This window comes from Carassius gibelio, chromosome B6, assembly GCF_023724105.1.
Source record: "Carassius gibelio isolate Cgi1373 ecotype wild population from Czech Republic chromosome B6, carGib1.2-hapl.c, whole genome shotgun sequence".
NCBI lineage: Eukaryota > Metazoa > Chordata > Actinopteri > Cypriniformes > Cyprinidae > Carassius > Carassius gibelio.
This window is the reverse complement of record NC_068401.1, coordinates 7,240,750-7,265,399: the sequence shown is the minus strand read 5'-3', so window position 1 is coordinate 7,265,399 and position 24,650 is coordinate 7,240,750. Positions and strand designations below refer to the sequence as shown.

Here is a 24,650-nt window from a genome sequence, read left to right as displayed (position 1 = left end):
AATCTCTAGGAGATACGTTCTCTACTACAGGCTTTTGGGATTACCTCTGACACACCCTGTACATTTCTACTCTGATTACTTGTTTATATGAATATGAAAAAAAAAAAGCCAGATGTTGTCTATATGACCTGTACAAGTGTGTATGGATTGGTGCTGAACCATAACACAATAATGTATCCTTATCCGTTTTAACTTTAATTTGCCTTCGAGGGCACCACTATGAAATCATGTCTGTATTTGTATCAGCATCTCTACCGAAGCTTAAAAGTATTGGTGGTAGAACAATATCAGTGGCGTGCAGTGGTTTTTTAAAATGAGGAGGCAGTTACCGTATTTTTTGGACTATAAGTCGCACCTGAGTATAAGTCACATCAGTCCAAAAATACGTCATGAGGAAAAAAACATATACAAGTCGCACTGGACTATAAGTTGCATTTATTTAGAACCAAGAAAAAACATTACCGTCTACAGCCGCGAGAGGGCGCTCTATGGTTTCAGTGTAGACTACACGAGCACTGAGCAGCATTAGATCACCCTCTGGCGGCTGGAGACAGTAATGTTTTCTATTGGTTCATTTCACTTGGTTCATTTCTCTCGGTTCATGTCAAATTAATTTTGTTAAATAAGTCGCACCTGACTATAAGTCGCAGGACCAGCCAAACTATGAAAAAAAGTGCGACTTATAGTCCGGAAAATATGGTATATATATATATATACACACACTAGGCAGAATACAACAAGAATAGACAACTCTAGTGTTAGAGAGTCATTTTTTATAATAAATAAAATGAAAACATACACAGATTATTTACATTAAGGATAAAAACTTATGTACTTATGTGAAACTTATCTTATGATATATGCTGAAAATTTGCATTTATTGTAATTTGTCTCTCTAAACTGAAAGCAAAAATGCACAAAATATGTCAGTCGCAGCCAATAATCTGAACATTTCATATTAAAAGTTAAAACTGCTTTTAAATCCAGCAACATTTGCATCCGCTCACTTTGTGCCATCACACTTCCTGCCTGTTTTTCTCCAGACAATACAAATCTTGTTAGCGAGACGTTTTAAATTGGATAACATGTCAAGGTATAATCAGATAACAATCAAAGTGCAATTTATCAAATCTTCACCTCGGATTTGCCTCTTGAAACACCGTCGTCTTGGGGTTCAGACTGCAGTCTCTAATCACTTTAGCTTACATGAAAAATTCATTTGTAACAATTGCCATTATTTAATGTCTCATTTTCCAAAAGGTTATCTAATCTTATATTGACTTTTAAGAACAGCTTCTGGTCGATTTGTGCATGGAATGATTTCTGTCAAGTCAAATGTATCATTAAGCACAGCTAGATTTTTGTTAAAAAAAAATTCAGATTAAACAGCCTTATTACTACACCAGTGCTAATGATGCAAAATTGTGTGTGGTAAAAACAAACAAGCGCTTTGAAAACGTTTTTCAAAAGCAGAAGAAAAGCGACAAATGCTAATCAAGACTGTCATTTGGGAGCTTTTGAGTGTATTTGTTGTTTCTTTCAAATGTCTTTAAGAAAGAACCATTCCCCATTAGTGAACGCCGCAGTGTTCCCTTACTCCAGGGTTATTAGCGTGGCTCTAATTCCCTAAGAGCTGTTGTCCCCACACAGCCACAGTGAGCTGCCTGTTTGTTTGATGATAATTTTACCCTAGTCTTCCCATAGCCCCTCTTTCCAGGGCTAAGAATGGGTGGTGGGGGAAATGGTTGTCTGAGCCTTTTAAAAAGACCCCAGGTCGTCCTATAATTTTCATCCAATTCAAACTTCATTTGTGCTGAAGTACTCTGCAAATGCTGTCATTATGGCATACAACACTATGGATCAGTAAGAAGGGCATCAGACTCCATTAAGCAGGGGAACGAAGGAGAGCCTTAACCATCGTCAGTTGCCTGACAAAGAAAGAGGGAGAGCGAGTGAGCGAGAGAGAGAGAGAGAGAGAGAGAGAGAGAGAGAGAGAGAGAGAGAGAGAGTTTTGCAAATAGAAAAATGAGCATCTCAACCAATGCCTCTACCAATATTTGCTACACAATTGCCAAAACACACACAAATAGTTCAATGTCTAAAAGGGAGAAAACCCTACTGTCTGCTGTGTGCTGCGGGGCTGATTTCTGTTAAGGCATTAAACTATAGTTAGATTTATAGTTCAAAGGAAACAATTTATGTCAAATACTGGTATATGCACACTTGGCAAATCTGAATTCCTCTTTAGAGAAGAGGGTAGACATTTTCCTAAAGACGGACTACGCACATTAACGTTTGTTTATGTTGATGCCGTTGAAACCGTCTATATGTTCTTTATAAGCACTAATAAACAGCCAATATGTTAATAATAGACATGCTAATAAGCAAGTAGTTATTAGTGTGAATTGGACACTATACTAAAGTGTTACAGATTTAACTAATATAAACTAAAATTATGGAAATTAATACTGAAAGATAGAAAACTTTTCCTCATAAGCCATCAGGTTTATGACTGAACCCCATTCTCACACAACCAAGCTTCTCTTTGTAATACTAATATTTGCTTCTCTCTGACTTTGGCTTCTCTAATGGAGTCATATTCAGTGAGGCATATCCGCTCTCTTCTGACTGCTTTTTTCTGTCACATGTTTTCAATTACTATTGCCAGAACACACAAAGAGAACCAGTACCATAATTCAATAAGGAGGACAACAAAGGGAAGAGGGCAGGAGGAGGCCCCTTCATTGTCAGCATAACGGGTGAGTGACAGTGGCCGCTCTGCATCTTTCTCCCAGAAACCATAACAATGAATTCTAACTTTGTACCCGCCATTCAAATGTTGACACTGGGACCTCACAGGGCCTCCAGGGGTTGTGCTATATTTGAGGGTGTGTGTAGATGTGTGATGGGGTGGAGAGAAAGGGTCTTCAACCGTGGCCCTCTAAAACAGCCCCCTTTTTCTTTTCTTTTTTTAAGGAACAGGCACTTGGCAGCTGATCCACAGCTCTCACATAGACATGCGTCAAATACAATTGGTGTATAACAGCAATATTCCAATACACTTGAAATCATTCGTATTGCATGTGAAATTGCCCAAATCAAATTTGCTCCAACATGTATATTTAGCTCCAGGGTGCATTTATGAATTAAAGCTATTCCTAAACCAATCCTTAGTTCAGAAATAATGATATAAACCACAATGTGCAAGCAGAACCGCCTTAAGATGCTGGACAATTTAATATGGTTTCTAATAGGTCAAATTTGGTCCTTCATGGTCATTAGCTCATCTAAAATGATTGATCAGCAAGAATACCAGCAGATAGACAATCTTGAGCCTTTTAAAAAACATTAAAAAAGCTTAACATTTCAATATAGGGATCAATTCTTACTATTAACTAGTTCCATAATATCAGGCATATTACAAGAACATTGGCTATTTATTAATACTTATAAAGCACATATTCTATGAACATATTGTACATCCCTAATCCTACACAATAGCTAAACTTAACTACCATACTAAGCAGTAATTAGGAGTTTACTGAGACAAATTTCATAGTCAATAGCTCAACAATAGCAATTACTGAACCTTAAAATAAGTAAACAAAAAAAATGCATTGGGGCATCAATATAAATAAAAAGTAAACTGATCAAATCATAACAACTAAAGATCAATGAACACACAAACAAAACATGTAACACATCTAAATCGGTTTCCTAGTCTCATCCTTCCTTTTTCTCTCTTGTTTTCTCTCAGTGGGGAGTGAAAAGAGCTATTATGTTCAGTAGAATTAGTGTCTCAAGGATGATGGAGATTCATTACCCACAACTCCACTTTGATGTTTCTTCACAGCTCACCAAACACCAGCACCCTAATGAGGCAAACAGGTGAGCAGGGAGCTACGCGCGCGCGCGCACACACACACACACACACACACACCAACAATCTACAAGTGCACAATGTCAAAGAACCTAAAAGAGCTATAGACTGGCTTATGTTCATCATATCCAACTGTTCATTAACAACACCAAAAGTGAGGTAAAACCAAAGAAATGGCATGATAAGGGCATCAATCAAACTAAAGAATAAGTATCTCTAACCTAAATAAAGAAAATGTGAGTCTACATATTCCCTCAGAGCAGTCTTTATGTTGTTGGGTATAGACAGAGCTCAAGTGAAGTGAGCCTTTTGTTGTCCTGTAATGCGATTATCATAAAGGCTTCACTGTAAAACCAGGATAGGCAGAATGGCAGTTTCAGCCATCACAAACTGACCAATGCGTCTGCAAACAAGAGGTACAGTGCTGCTAAACAAGAGAGATTAGTTTAATGTTATGTCACAAATCCTGGTGCAATGCACAGATTTCCAGAAACCTTATGCACTGATCTCTCTCCACTGTAATCTCAGAATTTTGTTTTCAGGTTGCATAAAACTCAAGAGGTGACTTGACTTGAAATGTCACAGTAATACTCCCATCCTAACAAAAATCTTGGACTCACAAGACTTCACACACTGTGAGTTACAGTAATGGCATTAATACTTATCTACGAAATACACACGGAAGCTATTGAATAAGCCATTATTCATTTAATAATTATTAATATATCACTTAAAGTGTTGAGACTAGATTTTAGAGATAGCAGCGATAGGAGAAATGATTTTTGAAGTTTTAGCTCCCCCTATTGGTAACAGGCTTTGTCAGAGTACTGTAACCAGATATTCATGATCGGTGCTCTGCTCTGAATACTGGAGCGGGGAACTATGAACTACAGATTACAACTCCAAGGGTTCAAAATAAATAAATAAATAAAGTTTTCCTTGTTAATAATATGTACTTTTTGTACCAAGTAATATTATATCAGATTTGATGCTATATATATTTTTATTTATATTATATTACATTTATTCAGTTTAACTAAAAAGTGATTAATAATTTGTTATATATTTTTAAGGGAAAAATGTGGCCATGTTATTGGTATTTTCCTCAAGTATACTGCTTTCTCATATCATTCATTGTCTTTAATAAATAACTCTGAATATTTTTTATTAATTTTCTAAATAAAATAATACTAATAAAGTATTTAGAGAATTTTTTTTCCACAATATTTTCACTAAAGTATCAGTAGTATCACTAAATTAATACACATTTTTGTGCTATTGGTACTTACGGCAACTTGCTTGTTAAAAAAAAAAAAAATGTTTGACAAACCTCTTCGAATCAAGGTGAATCATGGGTGTGAATATGTAGAGAGTGTGAAAAGGCAAGAGAAGGGGGTGGGTGGGGGGGGTATGTGTGTGTGAAAACTGAGTGGAAAGTTGACAGTGTCCAGGAGTTTACAGCAAACTGAGATTCTGTGCAAACAGTTTCAACAAGAGAGCAAATCCCAGACATAGCAAGACCGATAGAGAGGGAAAGAACTAAAGAAAGAGCGAGCGAGCAGGTGGAGGAGGTCTACTGTTTGCTTGCTACATTCAACAGCATCTCATAAATCTTCTCGGAACTCATCACAACACACACACACAACACTCCTCGGGACGTCTCTGTTATTCCCTGCTCTCCCATGCGATTCCCTCTTCATCTTCAGTTGAAGGTTCTTTCTTTACCTGTCTCTAAGTCTGTGATCTTCTGTCTTTCTCACACTCTTTCTTTCTATGCCCTTCTGTTCTGCTTTCTCCCCTCACTAGGAGGATTTTTCTCATCTCTACCCACTTCCACTCCCTCCGAATCTCTCTCAGATTTCATTCCCACGAACCCCCTCCGAGTCCATCTGGACATACAGTGTGTGAATCATCCAACGTGTAACTCTGCCCTCAGGAGATGTCAGACCGCCAAATATCCAAACACATCTCCCTCCTTTAAATGCTCACTTTCCCAAAAGCTACTGTACCTTTCTCGGCAAGAACAATAAGGTTCTGTGAGTGTGTCTGTGTGTCTGCAAACAGAGAAGGTCTTTATGAGGCAACCAAAAGCAACATAAGCTCAAAAGACAAATTGCTGTGTCATCCCCAGCATTTAGAGCTAAAAAGGATAAAAATCAGGTCCAATAAGTTTGGATTGTGCTAAAAATGATGTGTGAGAGTGTTTCATAGTTCACAATGCAACAGCATGTCTTAAAGAATCAAGAGCACTTAGGCGTAAAAATTAATTCATTTTCCTTTTCATTTAGTGATACTACTACAAATAATATTATATAAAAAAAAATCTAGAATTATTTGTGTTATTTTTTTATTAATGTATTTCTATTTATATGTACTAAAATAAAATAAAATATAAAATATTGTGTGACCATTAAGGTCTGACCATGCCGGTAGTGAATCTGTCTCTCTAAAGCATCCTAAAGAAACATGATTTTCTACTAAATTCAGCAAAATCTTTAGTTTATCCACAATTTCTCCCTACAGCATCTTTTTGCATTCAAAATCTGCACTATTGTGAGTGAAGAAAAAGCAATTCGACAGTATTAAAAATACAGTATTTTTCGGAATATAAGTCGCACCCGAGTATAAGTTGCATCAGTCCAAAAATACGTCATGAGGAGTAAAAAAACATATACAAGTTGCACTGGAATATAAGTCGCATTTATTTAGAACCAAGAGAAAACATTACCGTCTACAGCCGCGAGAGGGCGCTATATGCTGCTCATTGTATGCTACAGGAGCACTGAGCAGCATAGAGCGCCCTCTTGCGGCTGTAAACAGTAATGATTTCTCTTAGTTAAGTTCTCTTAGTTCATTTCTCTTGGTTCATGTCAAATTAATTTTGATAAATAAGTCGCACCTGACTATAAGTCACAAGACCAGCCAAACTATGAAAAAAAGTGTGACTAATAGTCCGGAAAATACGGTATATTAAATATATTTATTCTACTGTATCTAAATATATAAAAATTATATTAGAAATAAATCATTAAATTACTTACTTGTTCTAAATGGTTAATGTTGGAGAAACAATTGCAAGACCATTTTCTACCACTTCTGATGGCATTCTTCGCAAACCTATTTAGACAAAGACAGATGGGCTTCTCTCCACAAAGCATGGCTGAACTTTCTTTTAACTGTTGAGTTAAACAGCCCTCGAGGCAACCAAAGTTGCATTATGTGATGTCTGCTGGATGTTTGGGGTCGGATACAGAACAAATGTCAGTGTCTGCTCTGAGCTTGACCCTCAGATTCCTCAAGCCTTACAATAGTACATTTAAACTTAACAAACCCTGTCAGAAACCGCAACAGTCTGCCTTACAATCCAAGCTCTGCAAACACAAACAGAGCCTATATTAAACACAGACAGGCTCTCAGAAAAGAAAGTCAGAGACAACAGAGAAAAAAAAGCCTGTGAATCACACAGAGTAAAGCCACTACAATGACAGCTGCACAAAAACAATGTTCTGCTTTTTTCCTCAAGTGTGTACTGATGATGAGCTTTGTTCATCACTGAACAGAAATGTTACTCCAGTTATACAATTATTTCTCATGCATGAATAAAATAAAGAATAACTGCAAATAGCTTCTCTGCCACTTTAATATTTAACATAGTGGTACCATAACACGATACTGGTAAGATCATCATGATACTGTGCATTCATGGTATTTATATGGTACTTCAAAAGATTACTATTACGGCATTGCCCGAAAAACATGGTGACACCACAGTAATTGTTTGGGTGGTGTTTATGAGTGTTGACAAATGCAAACCTTACCATACTTCCAATGGCATACATATAATGGCAAAAAGATAAAATTAGCACAAGTAAACAATTATGGTCCTATTTTTTTAAAATCCTTTCTGAAATAAATAAACAAATTAAATAGAATCAATGTTAGGTTTCATTTTACTTTTGTAAATGCTTACTAATAAGCATTTTACTAATATTTTTTACTATATGACTATTCAAACAAGAATCAGTCATTAAATCACAATTCAGGTATAGAAAAATCTATACCCCAAATATAATAAAATCTGCAGAGAAGGAGTGCTCTGAATGTTTCTGGAAAATAATTTGCACTGACTTGTCCACTAGAGGGATCTCTTCTCCTCCTGTCTAATTCACCTCCACTGCAATGGTTGAATCCAGCTGGTCCCGAAGGCACGGCAAACAACATCACATTCCCTCAGTCTCTTAAAAACAAGACATTGCAACAGGTCAACAGAGACTTGCTTCAACAGACAACAGCCCAACTTAAGCGCCAAAGCACATTTTTTAGTGAGCACATAAATATTTTACAGTAACGGCACACCTGGCACCAAACAGCCCGTAAATCCTCGCGCCCTGACAGAAACAGTTGTGTAATGTAGAGTTGGGTGTACTTTGCTGGAAAATACACATGGTAATGTAATATTTGCCACCATAATGCTTAAACTAACAGTGTTTGTGTTTTGACAGAAGAGGCCAAAAGATCTGGAACGAATGAAGCATGAGCAGTTTTGAATGAAGTTTCACTGTTGGTCAGAAAAAGTCTGCTTCGTTCAAGGATACAAAAATTCTTTAAGCATTTTAAGACCATGAGCCCAGACAGACATATAAATGAGTGTCAATGATTTGACAAAACATATGGAGAGAGGGAGAGAGAGAGAGAGAGAGAGAGAGAGGGAGAGAGAGAGAGAGAGAGAGAGAGAGAGAGAGAGAGAGAGAGAGAGAGAGAGAGAGAGAGAGAGAGAGAGAGAGAGAGAGAGAGAGAGAGAGCGCTGAAGCTCTCAAATCTCTTTCATGCTTGTAATCAATTCAAAACAATTCAATTTCAAGTTTTTAATGCAAAACCAACTTGATAAATTACTTGCATTTTACATTTTTACACTACTGTTTAAAAGTTTGGGGTTCGAAAGATGTGTATTGTTAAAATAATTTGTGCTAGATATTTTTGGGGGAAACTTGTATTTTTTTTCCAGGATGCTTTGATGAATAGAAAGTTTAAAAGAATAGCATTTATTACATATATAAAACTTTAATAATCATTATAATTATTTTTATTGTCAGTGTTGATAAATTTAATGCTTTCTTACGGGAGATAAATAAAAAGTATATATACATATATGTGTGTGTGTGTGGTGTGTGTGTGTGTGTGTGTGTGTGTGTGTGTGTGTGTGTGTGTGCGCATGTATGTATGTATGTATGTATTTATGTATATGTATATCTTTGAGAAGAGACTATTCTTAGTTTCCAAAATAAAAACAACAACAGCAACAACAACAAAATTGTATCCAAAACATATAGGAGACTATGAAAGTGTAAGAGTGTCCAGCTTATATATCAGTTTATTTCAGGTTTATTACATTCTTTCTTATGACTAACTAAAGACAGGAAGCACCTGGGTGCAGGGCTCTAGCAGGAGTGCAGCTAGAATGTGTGTGTGTGTATGTGTACAGTTACCCGGCCATGCCACAAACAAACATCTCTCTCCCATCATGCAGCACAGAGACACCTCTGTCTCCACTGGAGCTTAGCATATGCAGAGCAGTTTGTGAGTTTGCATGTGTATCCATGAAATAGTTCAAACTAAAAAACTAATTTAAACAAGAAAACGTGACATTTTCCACCATTTTTGAAAGAGTTTGAAGTACTATGCAAACATACCATACCACAAAAACTCAGTTATAGTTCAAAGCCTTCTAGTCAATGAAGAAAGACAATTTTATTGAAGCCAAGTTGCAAAAACATCTCAGTATGACGTCACAACATAAAAACATTCACACGTCTGCCCATATTCAGACGTCAGCAACACCTATTCAGTGTTCAAAAACTTGTCTGTATAGTAATTGAAAGGTATTAAAAGGATCATATGTTTTAAGATTAAAATCTCAAACCCAAACAGACATTCTTTCTAAAAGTTAGGGCTCATCCACACTTTCCTACACACATTTTGTACAGTAGGTTGATTCAACCCAACTTTGGGTCAAATATGGAGTAACCCAACTGTTGGGTAAAAATTTTTTGTATTGCATTTTTAACCCAATAGGTGGGTTAGTCCATATTTGACCCAAAGTTCGGTTGAAATAACCCATCCTTTATTAGAATGTAAAACACCTCCTTCAAACATGCCTACACAAATCTGCATCACTGTGTAGGAAAATTTGCATTAAAGTGGTCAAGTGTATACGCAAATAAAGGCAGCTTAACTTTTATTCTCGCTGTAGTATTGTTGTCGCTGCTGACATGTTGTGAAAACGCTGTGCGTTTCCAAATATGGTAAGGGGTGTAACATTTCCATCAAATGCTTGAGATATTCGGCCAATCACAACGCACTGGATAGCTGGCCAATCAGAGTACACCACGCTTTTTCAGAACGATGAGCTTTGTAAAAATCGACGCAATGTTTTTTGTGTTTCTCTGCGAAACACAAAAGATGATATTTTGAACAATGCTGATAACAGATAATAGAGATTTCTCAAATTCGTCTTTATGTTCTATAGAAGGAAGTCATATAGTTTTGCAACAATATAAAGGTTGAGTAAATGATGACTGAGTTTATATTTTTTGTGGAAACTATACCTTTCATGAAGTGGGATAGATACTTTTTAAATACTCAGAAGAATGATAAAACCAAAAAGGTACTCTCAAGCTCTCATTCATGCTTTCATTCAGTTCAGAACATTCAGACGCATTAATCACAACACATCAGAGCCAATGATGTTTCAGGCACCATGTTTAAATATGCACAAACAAAATCTGAGAGCTATAAAGGAGGGGAAGCTTTCAGCAAACGATGATTTAAGGAAGCAATTTGTCCAAAAAGACTTGGAACACAGTCTATGAGCCTTTCAAACAGCCAAAGTAAGCTTTAAAAGACGTTTCATTATTAAAAAGAGAACCCTTAATGTTCTGCTAAATAGCTAAAAAAATAAAAAAAACAATGAAGGCAGGTCTATAATGACTAATGATAGCAAAATGATATTTCTGCATTAACAATTCCTTTAATAGGCTAAATAAAGCCTTGGTATCTGTTTTTCTTCTGTCTGTGTGGCATTAGAACTCAGCCGCTGCACAAGTGTGGGTCTGTGCGTAAGTGTGTCCTACTTGCCGTATGGTGTGTGGCTTGGCCTCACGGAGACAGGAAAGGGAACCGAATGTGGCCACGGCAGCACGGAGTCCAGCAGCCTACTGTAAACAGCTCTTTCCCAAACCGGCCTGCCTAAACACCAGTAATCCCCACCACCTCGAAGACAGGCCATCTGTGGCATAGAAAAAACAGCGTCCACAACGACAACCGGAGCTGTGTGAGTGTTACGGCATGCTTATGTGAGGAGGGAGGCTAAGTATACATGACTTCGCTTTGCTGAACTTCTCTTTCTTGGAAGAACATTCAGTACCACACACTCTGAAAATACCTCTCATGTGTGAGGCACTGAAGCCAAGTGTTCGGAAAAACTATGTTTTCTTTAACTAACTTTAAGTCCACACACAGTGACATCACTATACCTCCTTTGAGACTATTTTATTAGCAGTTCTTGCTACTGCAATTCTTCATGCACTGGGTTAGAGATCTAAACATACATCTAAGCTTAAGTATTAAAATTATGAAGCACAGGAAGTAGCAACAGAATTTTTTGCGTATCTGCAAATCTGTAAAAAAAAAAAAATTAGGGAGGGACTTGATGGAGGAGGAGTCAATCGTGAGAAAGAGACGAGGTTTAAGCAGACCTAAATTATTTGAGAAGTCTGGCATGCATCAACTAGATAGAAGATCAAGTTATGACAACTTGATTAACAATTCTGATGTCAATAAAAAAGAACCATATGTACGGATGAATCATTCACAATACATTTAGAAAATAGGTGGGGTAAATTTCCATTTCATACTGACTTTAATGTTTCACTGACTTTAGAGCTTTAGACATAAATGATACCTTAAATTAGCCGGCTCAAGGTATTCTATTACTTTTCTAAGCAATTATACTTTCACCTCATGCAAAGTAAAAACAAATGGCAAATCAATCTTATAGACATTAAAGGAAGGAGACGACAATATCATGAAGACTTCGGGAACAACCTCACATCTAAACCGCAAAATCTGGACATTTGCATTGGCAAAAACACATAATCTTCATAAAATATAAAGATCCAGTTCAATATTTTAGCCTAAACAAGACCACATACATCATTTGTTTTACATTTTAATTCCCTGTATTAAACCTATATGTTTTGCTTTGGACTATGTTACATTTTAACTTCTCTAACTAGAAAGGCTCTGATGTTAGTCATTCCTCGCAGTGATGGAGGTTAATACAGGCAGCACATGCAGTAACCTGACAACAGACCTCCCTCTAAACCTGAAAAGAGCCATAAAATCCTAGACATCGACCAATGGTTGATGAGTACAATGGATTATTATTTGGATAACACAAAATAACTATTAAAACATCACAAGTTTGACCACGTCATTCTGGCTAAAGTCAAGAATTTGTGAGCCAAATGTTTCTCAAAGGGAAACGCGTTTTACTTGCTGCGATGATTGCATTGGATAGAGAACATTGGATAGTGCAATAATCACAAACCCTCAGCTCTTGCAGCGGTCACCATATTGACATGTCCATCAGCTGTGAGTGATTATATCGCCCCTCACTGACATGGGTCAAAGGTTGGTGTGGATCATTACATGTGTGAGCACATATGAGTGTAATGAGCAAGAGGCAAAGATAATCCAGATCAGTCGTTTAAGTCTATATAATATATTTTTATATTTGACTTTATATGCTTTATATTTTGGGATAGGACAATATTTGGGTGAGATACAATAATTTGAAAATCTGGAATCTGAGGGTGCAAAGAATCAAAATTTTGAGAAAATCACTTTTCAATGCATATTACTAATCACAAATGTTAAGTTTTGATGTATTAACAGTAGGAAAATGAAAAAAAAAAATATTAATGGAAGATGATCTTTACTTAATATCCTAATGATTTAGGCATAAAAGAAAAATCTATAAATTTGACCTATACAATGTATTTTTGGCTTTTGCTAAAAATATATCCGAGCTACTTATGATTGGTTTTGTGGTCCAGGGTCACATATTTATTTAAAATAAACACATTGATGTTTTTAACAAAACCAAAAAAACTAAATACATATTTCTATATGCTATTTTTGCTAAAATGAAAAATGTAACTGATGATTAATGATATTTTAAATAACCAATATAATGACACATATTCAACATTTTTTTGTTTTCATTTATTTATTTTGTCTAAAGATCAAAAGAACTCCATGTAAAATATCTGTAGCTCACTTAATTTCTTTCATAAAATTGAAAGTATTACTTGCATATCAGAAAGAATAAAAAAAGGTCTGTGTGTCACAGTAAAAAAAAAATATTACAGGCTCTGAGCAATAAAATTAAATAATACTAGGGTCACGTTTATCTACCAATATCAATGCACCTGTTAGATCATGCATTCCTGCAAAGAACTACTGCAATGATAAAGAACAAGTGAGGTTATCCTTCGATCTTATCCCTTCTTCTCCCTTCTCTAATTCCCCATGTGTCCAATTAACAAATTAACCACTAGGCACCTTGATCTCTGATCAGGTCTTGTGCACAGTTAATGCCGCGACCTCCGCAATCACAGTAATCCCCTTTTACACCCATACTACAACTGCTTCCCATCCGGCAGTGCAGGGTAAACATCAGGTGTGCGCCAGCAGATTAACGTAATCTACTTTCTAATGAAAGCTGGGGTATACAGCAGGGGTGGATCATGGGCCCCATACCGCCTTTGAAGTCAGATCAGTGGGGTGGAATAAAATGCATTCCCACTGATGGAGGAGATCCAGGGGGGCTGGAGCCTGACTCTAGACCTGACTCAAGGGCTGATAAGGCATGTCTGGGATTAGCAGATCCTTTTGCACCCCCTGCAACTCTTAATTTCGCCATCTCAGTTTGCCTGCCTCTTGGCTTTTAATTGAATTAACGTCGGAATGGGTGAGTTGTCGAACATCTCAAGAGCTTTGATGTGCTCATAAAGGCATTTCTGAATGAAGACTATTTCTTGGATGACATCCAACTTCTTTTACAAAGTTCAGCGAGAAGAAGAAAGGCTAAAGTAGAGAAAGCATATCTAAAGAGAAGGGGAATATCAGAAAGCCAACGAGAAATCCAGAGCTGGCACAGAATGTCATGACCGTACAAAAACAGAAGGAAACCCAAGACCCTACAGAGACCACCGTAATAGAACAGACCCCATAACCAGAAGTACATCACTGGAAATGTAAATTGTAACACTAGAACATCATCTTAAATAACCTTAAACAATCCACCAGGGATTCTAAAGAAAACTCCATCCTAAGCTCTTATTCCCAACAAAGCATTACTTGACTCACACAGACATATGTGTGCTGTATTAATGCACAAATGATTGCATTAGCCATATGTCTCGACCACTCGGTTTGTAGAAGTCAAGCATTACATCTGCCATCTCATTCACCTTAATGCTTGTCTAAATTGCCTTTAGCTGATCTCTGCAGTTTTACTTTTTCTCCCTCTCTCAATTTAAATTATTTTTGTTATTATTCACTTGTTTCATGTTATTACAAACCCATAAGCAGTTTTTCCATTCTATGGAACAAAAAGAAAGAATTGTGAAAAAACTTCAAACGGTGACCACAGCCCTGCCAAGTTCCAAAAGAATGCTAAAAAACACCATAAAGTAGTCCAAATGACTATTATTCAAGTCTTCTGAAGTCACACAAGAGTTTGAGGTGATGAACAGACAAAAATGTATGTTAAACTCAATCAGATTATTTATGCAGCTCCCAAATCAAATATGGCACATATTGTACAGTTGCTTCGCCTTTGATGCTGTAGGCAATTTTTTGGCCACTATAAACTGTCATTGTATGAAAAAAGCTGAATATGACTTTGTTTCAACACAAAAAGCAGAGATAGGGACCTCCTAGAGCCCAGCCAAAGACACCGAGAGCCTCTCCAATGGCGTTCCACTCCACTGACGCCTTGCTTGGTTTCAGTGTTTCCCTTCACATTTACGATCGTCAGCCCGCACACTCCTGTACACTGTAAATTACCATCTTTGTACAGAAATAGAACAGGATGGATGCTATAGACTTGTTCTTGGAAATCAGAAGTGCTGGTCTGAGCAGAGCTAGATTGAGGGCCCAGTGGAAAAACATGTAAGGAAAACCAGCTGACTTAAGTTTCATGTCAATCAGAGAAGAAACTGTCCGTGAAGCTGCCCAAGCCAGCTACAGTAAAAGAGTAAAAATATTACCTGAGCCGAGACATATACTTACTTCTAAGAGGTCTAAGATTTTATTTCAAGAGAAAACTGAAATAAACTCTTTATATGACTCTATATATGTATGAATTTCTATATCATTGCACTACATTGACTATATAAAAAGTTAAAGAGAATGAGGGGAAAACAAGTTCATGTGAGGGCACTATGGCAGCAGATGGCTCTGGACGGAGTGAGTTAATCATCTTCACAATGTGCAACACTTGGCCTCTTATTCAGTCTCTTCTCACTACATACAAATACGGTCTCACATCTTCCACCCTGCTGACTCTTCGTGTTCTTCGGCTGTTTGGCTGGATCTTTGAAACTCCTCTCAAGTTTGCAGGGTCACCCCATGAATTGTTATTTTCACTGCTAAGTTCTTTTGAGCTCTCCTCTTAATAAACCCAACCCAATCCATCATAATTCTACACATAGCTTCAGACATGTCTTATTTTATGTCTGTCCCGACCCAGAGTACTAGAAGTTCAACGCCACATCAAGAGAAGTGTTCATGCAGGAAGTCCACATGCTGCCTGACACGCATGCCACTCATCCACTCTCCCATCAACCCCTGCTCTCTGAGAAAACAAGAACAGTTCCAAAAACTACTGCTCAGCCGCCTCTAGTTATCTTGTATCATCTTGCTCGGCCATTTCATTTCGTTACCCAGAATTCTCAGTGTCACGGCCCAGACCAAACCTTATAAACACAATTAGGTGAGGTGACTGTGTGTTCTGCTTTTTTTTTTTTTTTTTCTGCATGAGAATGTTTATGCCAAACTGGTTGACCATGACTATTCTCAGATCATTTATTCAAACAAATATATTCTAAAATGTCTGTAAATATTGTGCGATGAACTGCTCAGTTTGAGAAACTGCATTAAATTCGACACTAATAAAAAAAATAAAAAAAAATAAAAAAAATAAAGAATCTGTTGATACGATGGAACAAAAATGAAAAAGCACAGCAATTAACAAAGCAATTTTGGTCTGGACTAGACGCATTTAGGTTTGGAAAGAAAAATAAATCTGGGGCGAGGCGTGATATAGTGATAATTTTGTGGCATTATGACGTTGATAAACAGGAAAGCTGCCTTTTCCAATCCAAGATTCAAATATTAAGTTCCAAGTTGCTCACTGATGTGGCAGGCTTTTATCTGTAAAACAATACAATACAAAAAAAAATATTTAATAATTACATTTATAATATATTTATTATATATATATATTTATTATATATATATATATATATATATATATATATATATATATATATATTATAATTATATATATATAATTAAATTGAATTGGCGGATTTCACAAAAAACTAGATGTAGCTAATTTCAGATCTACTAAATAAGCAGAAAAAATAGACAAAGAGGTGGAACTTTCCTGAAGCTTACAGTGACTTCAGGAAGTAGGACATATTCCTGGATCGACATCTTTGTTGTTCCTGGACCAACATTATTCAATCAGATTTTAGAGTTAGGTTTTATGGTTGGGGTTAGGGTTAAGACTGAGGTTTGGGCTTCAACAAGATTCTTATCAACCTATCATTTTGTATAAAGAGTAGTTATTGGTTATGGTTAGGACTATGTTTGTTTGACAAGAATGTAGTTCCAGAAACTGCAAAAGTTGTTGATTCAGGAACACATCCTGAATGGCAAAACTAACTTTCCCAAAATACTATTTAACACTACTGAAGAAAGCTAAATTAGAATATATGGTTAAAATCATCACGAAATGGCATTCAAAACCCATTATATTTCCACTGTGTGATTCAGATTCAGAAACTGGTTTCAAACATTGATCCAAGATAAAAAAAATTCTGTCTAAATATATGGAAAAAAATTACAAACAGATAAACCCATCAAATAAGGGAAATTGCCATTGAAAAGTTAACATTTTATGGTGAGCAAAAGGTAATGGTGCACTAGGTTAGCAACAAAGAGCTGAATGAACCAAGATCTTTACGTCTCACTCTCATCTTCCTGTCTTTCTCCTGTCCACCTCCAGACAGTAGAATGGTGTGTTTATTGTCCTCCCTGTTCTGCAGGCTTCTTATCTCTCTTGCTTCCCAGCCAAGCATGTCTTCCCAGGTAGAGTCTGGTTGAGATAACGCTAGCCAGGCCGTGAGCGCGTGTGCAGCTGCGTGCGGAGGCGAGGGTCTCTGAGTCTGAGGTTAAGTGCTCAACATAATGCTCCTCATGACCTGTTGCTCGCTGGCCTCTCAGACTCACACAACTACTGCTTTCACTCTCTCCCTTTTGGCCCTAGAAGCAAGAAGCGCACTTACCCTCTCAAAGCCTTGACTAAAAGGCCCACTCTCTTTCTTTCATCCCACAAATCCTGACACATCGTTTTCATTGAGCCCGAGTATTCCCCTGAAGGTTTACCTCCACCGTATCGCTTTGACGGCAATTACAAAAAAACCATGGGAAGTTGCTTTTTAACTGCCGAATATGCTAACGAGATGGTCAACCCAGGTTAAGGATCTATTATGGCTAAGCCAGTGGTGGTCGGGAAAGATTACAAGTGGTTAAATGGCTCCTTTTTGCAAAAAGCAGAGGAACAGAGAGAAAAGATGGTATCAACTCACGTCCGCAAAGGGGCTTTGTTTGCCTGACAGCGGGATTACAAGATAGTGGAGAGGTGGGAGGGAAAGCTTAGCTCCCAATGTTTCAAAAGACACAACTGCCCAAGGGTTTGTCAAAACAACATTATCCAGGGTATATTACATGTCTGCAGAATGAATAAAGCACAACAGAAACTTCAAAGCTACTTACATGAAGGACTTCACACTTTATAGGCGAGAAGATTCAGATTTCAAGTCTTACCTGGGGAGAGAAAAATAAAGAGATTAATAAACAAATGACAAAGCATTACTGCATATTATATAACCGTGCTGTTGAATGCCTAATTCTGATTGGCTGACAGACTGTAATTCCAAGTCTGTTGGCCCCACACATGACATTACATTACATTCTCCAACTAAAAACACTGGTCTTCAATATTACAACGGAATATTAGATTAATACATTTATTAAGAAAAAAAAAACGGAAAAATACATACACATCTTATAAAGTAACATTACTTATACTGTACATCATATTATGCATTAATTTGTGATTTTTTTCCCCTTTATTTCTTTCATTTTGTTTTTTTGTTTTGTCTCAGAGCTCAAATCTGCTAAAAAAAAAAAAAAACCTTAAAAGCAACAGCATACCTACTTCTTATGGATATGAGTTTCTTTAAGATGTTAGCAATAATAATTGCAAATGTTGTGTTGGCAAATGCCACTAACAATAGCACTTTTCTCTTGATGAAGTTTGACTGTAAAGCATTAGTGTGCTGCAGTATTTGGAGGGTCTGGTTTTATGCTGGTGTTAAATGCATGCTTGTTGGCAGTACAGCAGGGGGCTGGAAGAGTATGAAGGGCACAGTGTTTGCCTTATTTGGGGATGACTGGCTGTGTTTAATGAAGGACACTGGCCTTTCCAGAGTTGGCCGAGGGAAACTTCACTGAAAGGCATGCACATACACAGAGGTTTTTAGGTTTTCTATGTCAACTGTAAATCTTACACTGAAATTCTTACTTGCTCTCATAGTATAATATATATATATATACACACATGCTACATAGCATCCCAAAGAAAAAAAAAGAAAAAAAAAATTAAAGATCTTTTTAATCACTCAACTATTTCTCTCATACAGCAATAAAATGACAGAAAGCAAATAGAGGCTTTAATAAGACTTTTCGCCTGAGTAAAAGACCCTTTACAGTTTCACAGGAGATCTCAAACTGTGCTTAGATCCCAATTTATATATTTCACATATAAAAGACCAAATAATCTAAACTATGATGTCTACCTTTAATTTCTCTTTACTGCATGTCACAAAATGTCTAAAATTGTGTGTATTTTTATTTCTCCTGAAGAACTGCAGAAGAAACATCCGAGGAAAATATGATACTCTGATGTTGCTCTTTTAAGACTCGGGAGACAGTGGAATTCTCATTGTTTTTCCTAAGCCACAAAACTTTGCTCTGGGAATCAACACTGTTTAACGACAGACAATGTTGAATCTTATATTAATTTGCAGATCTACTATTAGCATTCCAGTGCACACATTCACACCGAGGCAGGTGACTGCACATGTAATGGAGCATGTCAGCAGATGTCACATTAACAGCTAACTCGATGAGGACGATAAAGGCACTGTAACACCCTGCGTTGGGGTCAGTGCGGTGACTGCAGATTACTATTGAGCTTTTTGTTTAACAGACATTAATGGTTATCAGTATTCTCTTAAACCGTTGTTTTCTCTGTTAGTAAAATGCATTTTTACCAGTCAAATAATGTATAAAGAGAATGTGTAGGACTTTCATAAATGTGAAGTATGCAACTGCTGCACCGAAAGGAAGTTATTTTTTTCTTCTACCAAACATGTTTCTAAGCACACAAACAATAGAAAACGAGATAGTCTTCGATAGGATTTGAAAAGTGCATTACTAAAAACATAAAAACACAGAACAAATATTGCCCAATAAATGTGACATTGCAACAAGCTCACTTGTAAAAGCTATGGTCTGTCTGGATTTCAGTCCCACTCACCCCCCATCTACAAACACACACACACACACACACACACCAGTGACTGATGTTCTAACCACAGGGTTCTGTTTTAATCTCTGCCGTCATCTTCAAACACAGATTAGGGGTCTCGCAATGAAGAGACAGAGACAGAGACAGAGGCAAAGACAGACAGAAAAGCTGATGAGCAGTTTATGTTCTCTAGTTATACTATGACTGAACTGGCTGAACTCTTTGGCTGCTTTTCAACACTATTCCTCACATGACAACATAGATCACCTATGGACAAAAAAAAAAAAGCAAAATGTACTTATATATAAATATATGTAATCATGTACTCATAAAAAGCCATTTCCGACCAATTCAAAATGGATCGACTAAATATATGAAATCATTTTCACTTTAAATACAACAATATGTAAACATTATCTGATGACTAAATAGAGTACAGAGAGTAGAATATGTAGTTATTTCAAAATGAATATCCTGCTCTCAAAAAACTTTACAAAAACATATCCACTATAGAAAATATAATATAATATAATATAATATAATATATCTTCTTTTTAAATTAAAATGTCAACATCCCTATTTTTAGACTTTTTCCCCTACTTCATCTGTCATCTACTACTTCAATTACTATCTGCAGAGGTTTGGAAATGTGAAAAGTCTTTGCCTCTTTTCCCAAATTCTGAGCATATTACATAACTGTGTTGAAATGCACCAAAAGAACCTTTAACTAACTGTAATATTACACGGAGCAGTGTACCATAAGCCTATAGAAATGTAGAGAGTCACATAGCAAGCTGAGAGCCAAATGGAGACATGCACCACTGGCGCGCCATGTCTGTCCACGGGTTTAAATTTAGCCTGGATCAGTCTATCACAGACTTTTGAAAGGAGTATTATCATCTCCACTGGACGAGACGCTACTGGACAAATTATGCTTCAAACGTCGCCTCTGCAAAAGAGAAGATATCCAGTTATGTCCAGACATAAAAACTTTAAATTGCAAAGAAAGCTTTAACTAAAATTTACAAATAATGTGTAGAATTATGTCAAGACGCCCACCAAGTGATAACATCTTTTTACATGAGAAATGCAAATCATTTTAAACAATAGACGTCTCCCAGCCTTTATGAGGTTCGTGTTTTACATCAAAGCACACTCTCTGAAGTGATTGTTTACTAGCCATTTCTTATTTCCTGCGGCACCGTCCTGTTGTCAGTGTGCCGCTATCTCTTCTATAATTGTACGTTATTATATAGACGAGATAAAGGTGAGTGAAGCAGCGACGCTGCCTCTTGCGTAAACATTTGGATGTGATTTTTGCCTTATCTTACTTTCGCTGTTTACTCTCTTTTCGCTCTCTCTCATGGTCTCGCAGCCTGTGAGCGTGTGTGTTTTGGAGCGCAGAGGGGGCCTGGCTCTAGCCTGGTCTTAACAGACTCAGTGGAGTCATTGCAGCTGTTTCGGCCCGGCCACAAAGGGGAGCATTTAATTGGTACTGAATGCAGGGACAGAGGCTTTCAATTTGGCCAGGGCTGTAGAGACACGCACTCTGCTTGCTGTGTGTGCATGTTTTGTTTCGTTATGTCTGTCATACCTTCTCATATAACTCACTACAACCCCCCACAAAGCCTTGAGATCCCCCTACCCCACGCATACTAGTTATAGCAGTCATGCACAACAAAACAGTGTGCAACCGGTGCAGCGGTTAATAATTGCACTGTATGTGTTAGGGATTTTAAAATGAGCGCTGTTAAAAGTCAAACTGGACAGCTGCACATGCAAGCGACTGTTTCTGGTTTCCAACCTATCCAAAATGTCTTAGTTTTCTGACTATTCTTTGGGATTGAGAATGTGGTCTGCCAATAGTTTAACAAGGTTTTGTTGTCTATTTATAAACAGCCATAATAGTATAATCACTCAGTCGGGTGGTTAAATGGATGATGTGACGTAACATTAAACTTCCCCCCACAACATCCCTCCATTTTAACACGAACTGTTGGAAAACAATGGAAAATCTTTCATGCGTATGACACGGAAAGCCAAACACTTGTGTAATTTTGTGATTTGGTAATGTCGTCAAATGTCATATGGAGTTAATTTAAAGCTCTGCTGTAGGTAAGAGAAGAAGAGATATCCAGTGATGTGATAAAAGTCTTTTTAGGAGCTCGGCAGCATGTTAGCCACATTCAAGCACACACTAAACGTAGCACAGAAGTCTCTCTCTCTTCTGACTCTCTCAAATGTGGGACTGTTTAACTGTCCTGATGAGCTCAGTCGGTTTCAATAGCCCCTCCCCTTGAGAAAGTAACACACACACACACTTGCAGGACTGGACTGTGCATTAGTCTTTCGTATAAGTAAGACACCCTCAGTGTCAGAGCCATTGACAGTGAACTATAGACAGAGTCCCTTTTTTATATCCCTTCAAAAAGAAAGGTGGCCATTTTTTGTAGTCAGATGTGGTCATTGGTATGCCAACTGCAGTCTGCAATGCATAAATTTATGAAACTGGCAAAAATTATTCAGATTTGCCAAAAATACTGGCACAAATTCAGGATAAAGCTATAAATTCCATTCATCTCTATGGATGTTGTTGATGAAGATCTACTCCGATGCGTCGTAGATCTGTTCAAGGGGACCACATGACTTTGAACCTATCATCTGATTTGTAAAAGGTCATGTGACTAATCTCTCTGGAACCATGATATCATGACAATGCAGTTTGGCTGATGGCAGCATAATTGCGGTCGCACACTGGACGAGAAGGGCAGCACCGCGTCGCGCAGAGTCACGTGTTTAAAATTCGAACACATTATTCCCTATGAGTGTACACACACTGGCGGCGCCATTCTGTGGCATCCGGGTACGACTAAGGATGCTGTTCAAATTCCTGCCGCTCCACAGAGCACCATCTGCATAGTTTTATATTAAATAACACCATATTTGTTTCAAATCGTGGTTCATACATTATACCAAGATAACACTGCTGCAAAATACTACTTTCATTAGTTGTACAGCTTGAATAAAAATACCTCGAGTTATCCTAGATGTGGGGTGGCGTGGCGCTGTGCTTCTCGTCCGGTTTGCGAACCCCTTAAGAATGCTCAGTCCCAAGTTATTAAACTTCCGCAGCAGACAGAAACGTATTAAACAGGCACTGGTAAACCACAGTCAGTTTTACAATGGAACTATAATATTAATATAAAATAAATTGAAATAGCACAAAAAGTGTAAATCCTTTAATAGAAAAGAATAGAATACAACAGAAGGGGCTAAAGGGTGCAATGCTGCCTTGGTATAACCTTAAGATGCTCCTATGCTTACATAAATAACGTCCAACATCACCTTAACAATGGAGGTAGGTAAACTAGGAGAATGAAAACAATAGAATGCGTTAATGTTCTGGTGAATATCTCTTAGACAACTATGTTTTCCTTTGGGTCCTGTATATAAACAATGGAGCGCATTAAGATAACTGTCAGCAGAGAATGGGGAAAGATCTCACATAGCTCAACATTTGATGTAAAAAAAAAAAAACCCGAGAGCGTGAAACCGCAAAGCCTTCAGCAAACGTTTGTGCCACTTTATTTTTTCAAATTGCATCTGGAGATGTTTAAATGTTATTAAAATTTGTGCAGGGTGAGGACTTATCAGGTTACATCCAAAAAAAAAAAAAAAAAAAACTGGTGAGAGAGTATTGGGGATGCTGTTTCTTTTGAACGAATAAGAAAAATGGTGGGTGAGGAGATGGCAATGAAAAGAGGAAAGGGAGAAAGAGAAAACGAGGGATGAAGACTCTGACAGCAGTTCTCTGTGAGTGTCTGTGCTTGGCTCGTGCCAAGAAAAACAAGGCCCGAGCAAGGTTGGGAATCTGATTTCAGCAGAGAGCTGCGGCAGGAAATGCTGCTTCTCCAGGGGGAGGGGCGCTGATCCACAGCCATGGCGCACTCCCAAAATCTACTTTTCCAAAACACCTCCACTTCTTCCTCTTTCAAAAGCCTTTATGTATCTCCTTCATTCTCATTCTCTCCAGGTCAGGACCACATTCCATCAACCATTTTCTGTATCTTCTCAGACTTTCCGGGTCTAGGGTTCAGGCCAAAAAAGCTTGGTCTGGGAGGTATCACATTTCACACTTGTGCTTGCCTACAGGAGTGAAGGGCAATGAAAACCAGGTCCCACATGTCACGAGAAGGTCGTGTTGGCTAAATCTAGCATTGCTAGCAAAGGGCCACTATCTCCATCTGGATCTTATAACCAGCACGGCTGACTACAGAATGACGGGTCAGAAATGATCAAGCTGCTCTGATGGATACAAGAGAGCTAGATTCACACACTGTCTAAAGCAGCAATCTTTTCGTGGACTAAATGTGGTTGTAATGATGCCAGATGGAGCCAATCAAGTCCGTAAACTGCTGCGGCGCAACGTTCAGCTGCAAATACAGCTGTGCTGACCCTTCTCACCCCCCCCCCCCCCCCCAACTCCTCCCTCCATCTCTTCCGTTCAGTCCTTGCCTGCTCTTTTCAGGTCTGTCCAAGCAGTCAGTTAACAAAATATCCTATTCAGACAATGGATTTGGGTAAAATGCGGCCATTATGGTGAATTATGTGTGCTCTGGAGCTGCGGATTTGGTGGGGAGGGATCATGCTGATCACTTTTGCAGACCACAGGGTAATAGAGCTATAAAACTAACCTGCCTCCGATTAGTGCCATTCCAAAGCATGACACAGGACCTAAAAACAGTGTGACATTGATGAGGTGAAGAAGACATCTGTCCAAAAGGAAATGGATCAAATGTCCCCAGAAAGAATCCTGTTGAC

The 24,650-nt window shown here is 37.7% G+C and overlaps 1 protein-coding gene across 4 annotated transcripts in view; it reads right to left on the bottom strand.

Annotated features, from left to right (window-relative positions):
• LOC127959301 (E3 ubiquitin-protein ligase PDZRN3-B) overlaps nt 1-24,650 on the bottom strand; it is an 83,445-nt gene that overhangs the window by 24,207 nt on the left and 34,588 nt on the right. Inside the window, exon 2 of one of the 4 annotated variants that reach the window (XM_052558382.1) lies at nt 18,011-18,061. The exons of 1 other annotated variant lie outside the window; for it this stretch is intronic. Coding sequence is in view for 1 of the 3 variants with exons in the window: in XM_052558379.1 (XP_052414339.1) it covers nt 8,009-8,101 (93 nt within the window). In the remaining 2 variants the exon portion in view is untranslated. Of the gene's footprint in view, nt 1-8,008; nt 8,427-11,014; nt 11,375-18,010; nt 18,062-24,650 lie in introns of those variants that run through there. 2 more of the 4 variants (XM_052558381.1, XM_052558379.1) reach the window with 2 other exon arrangements.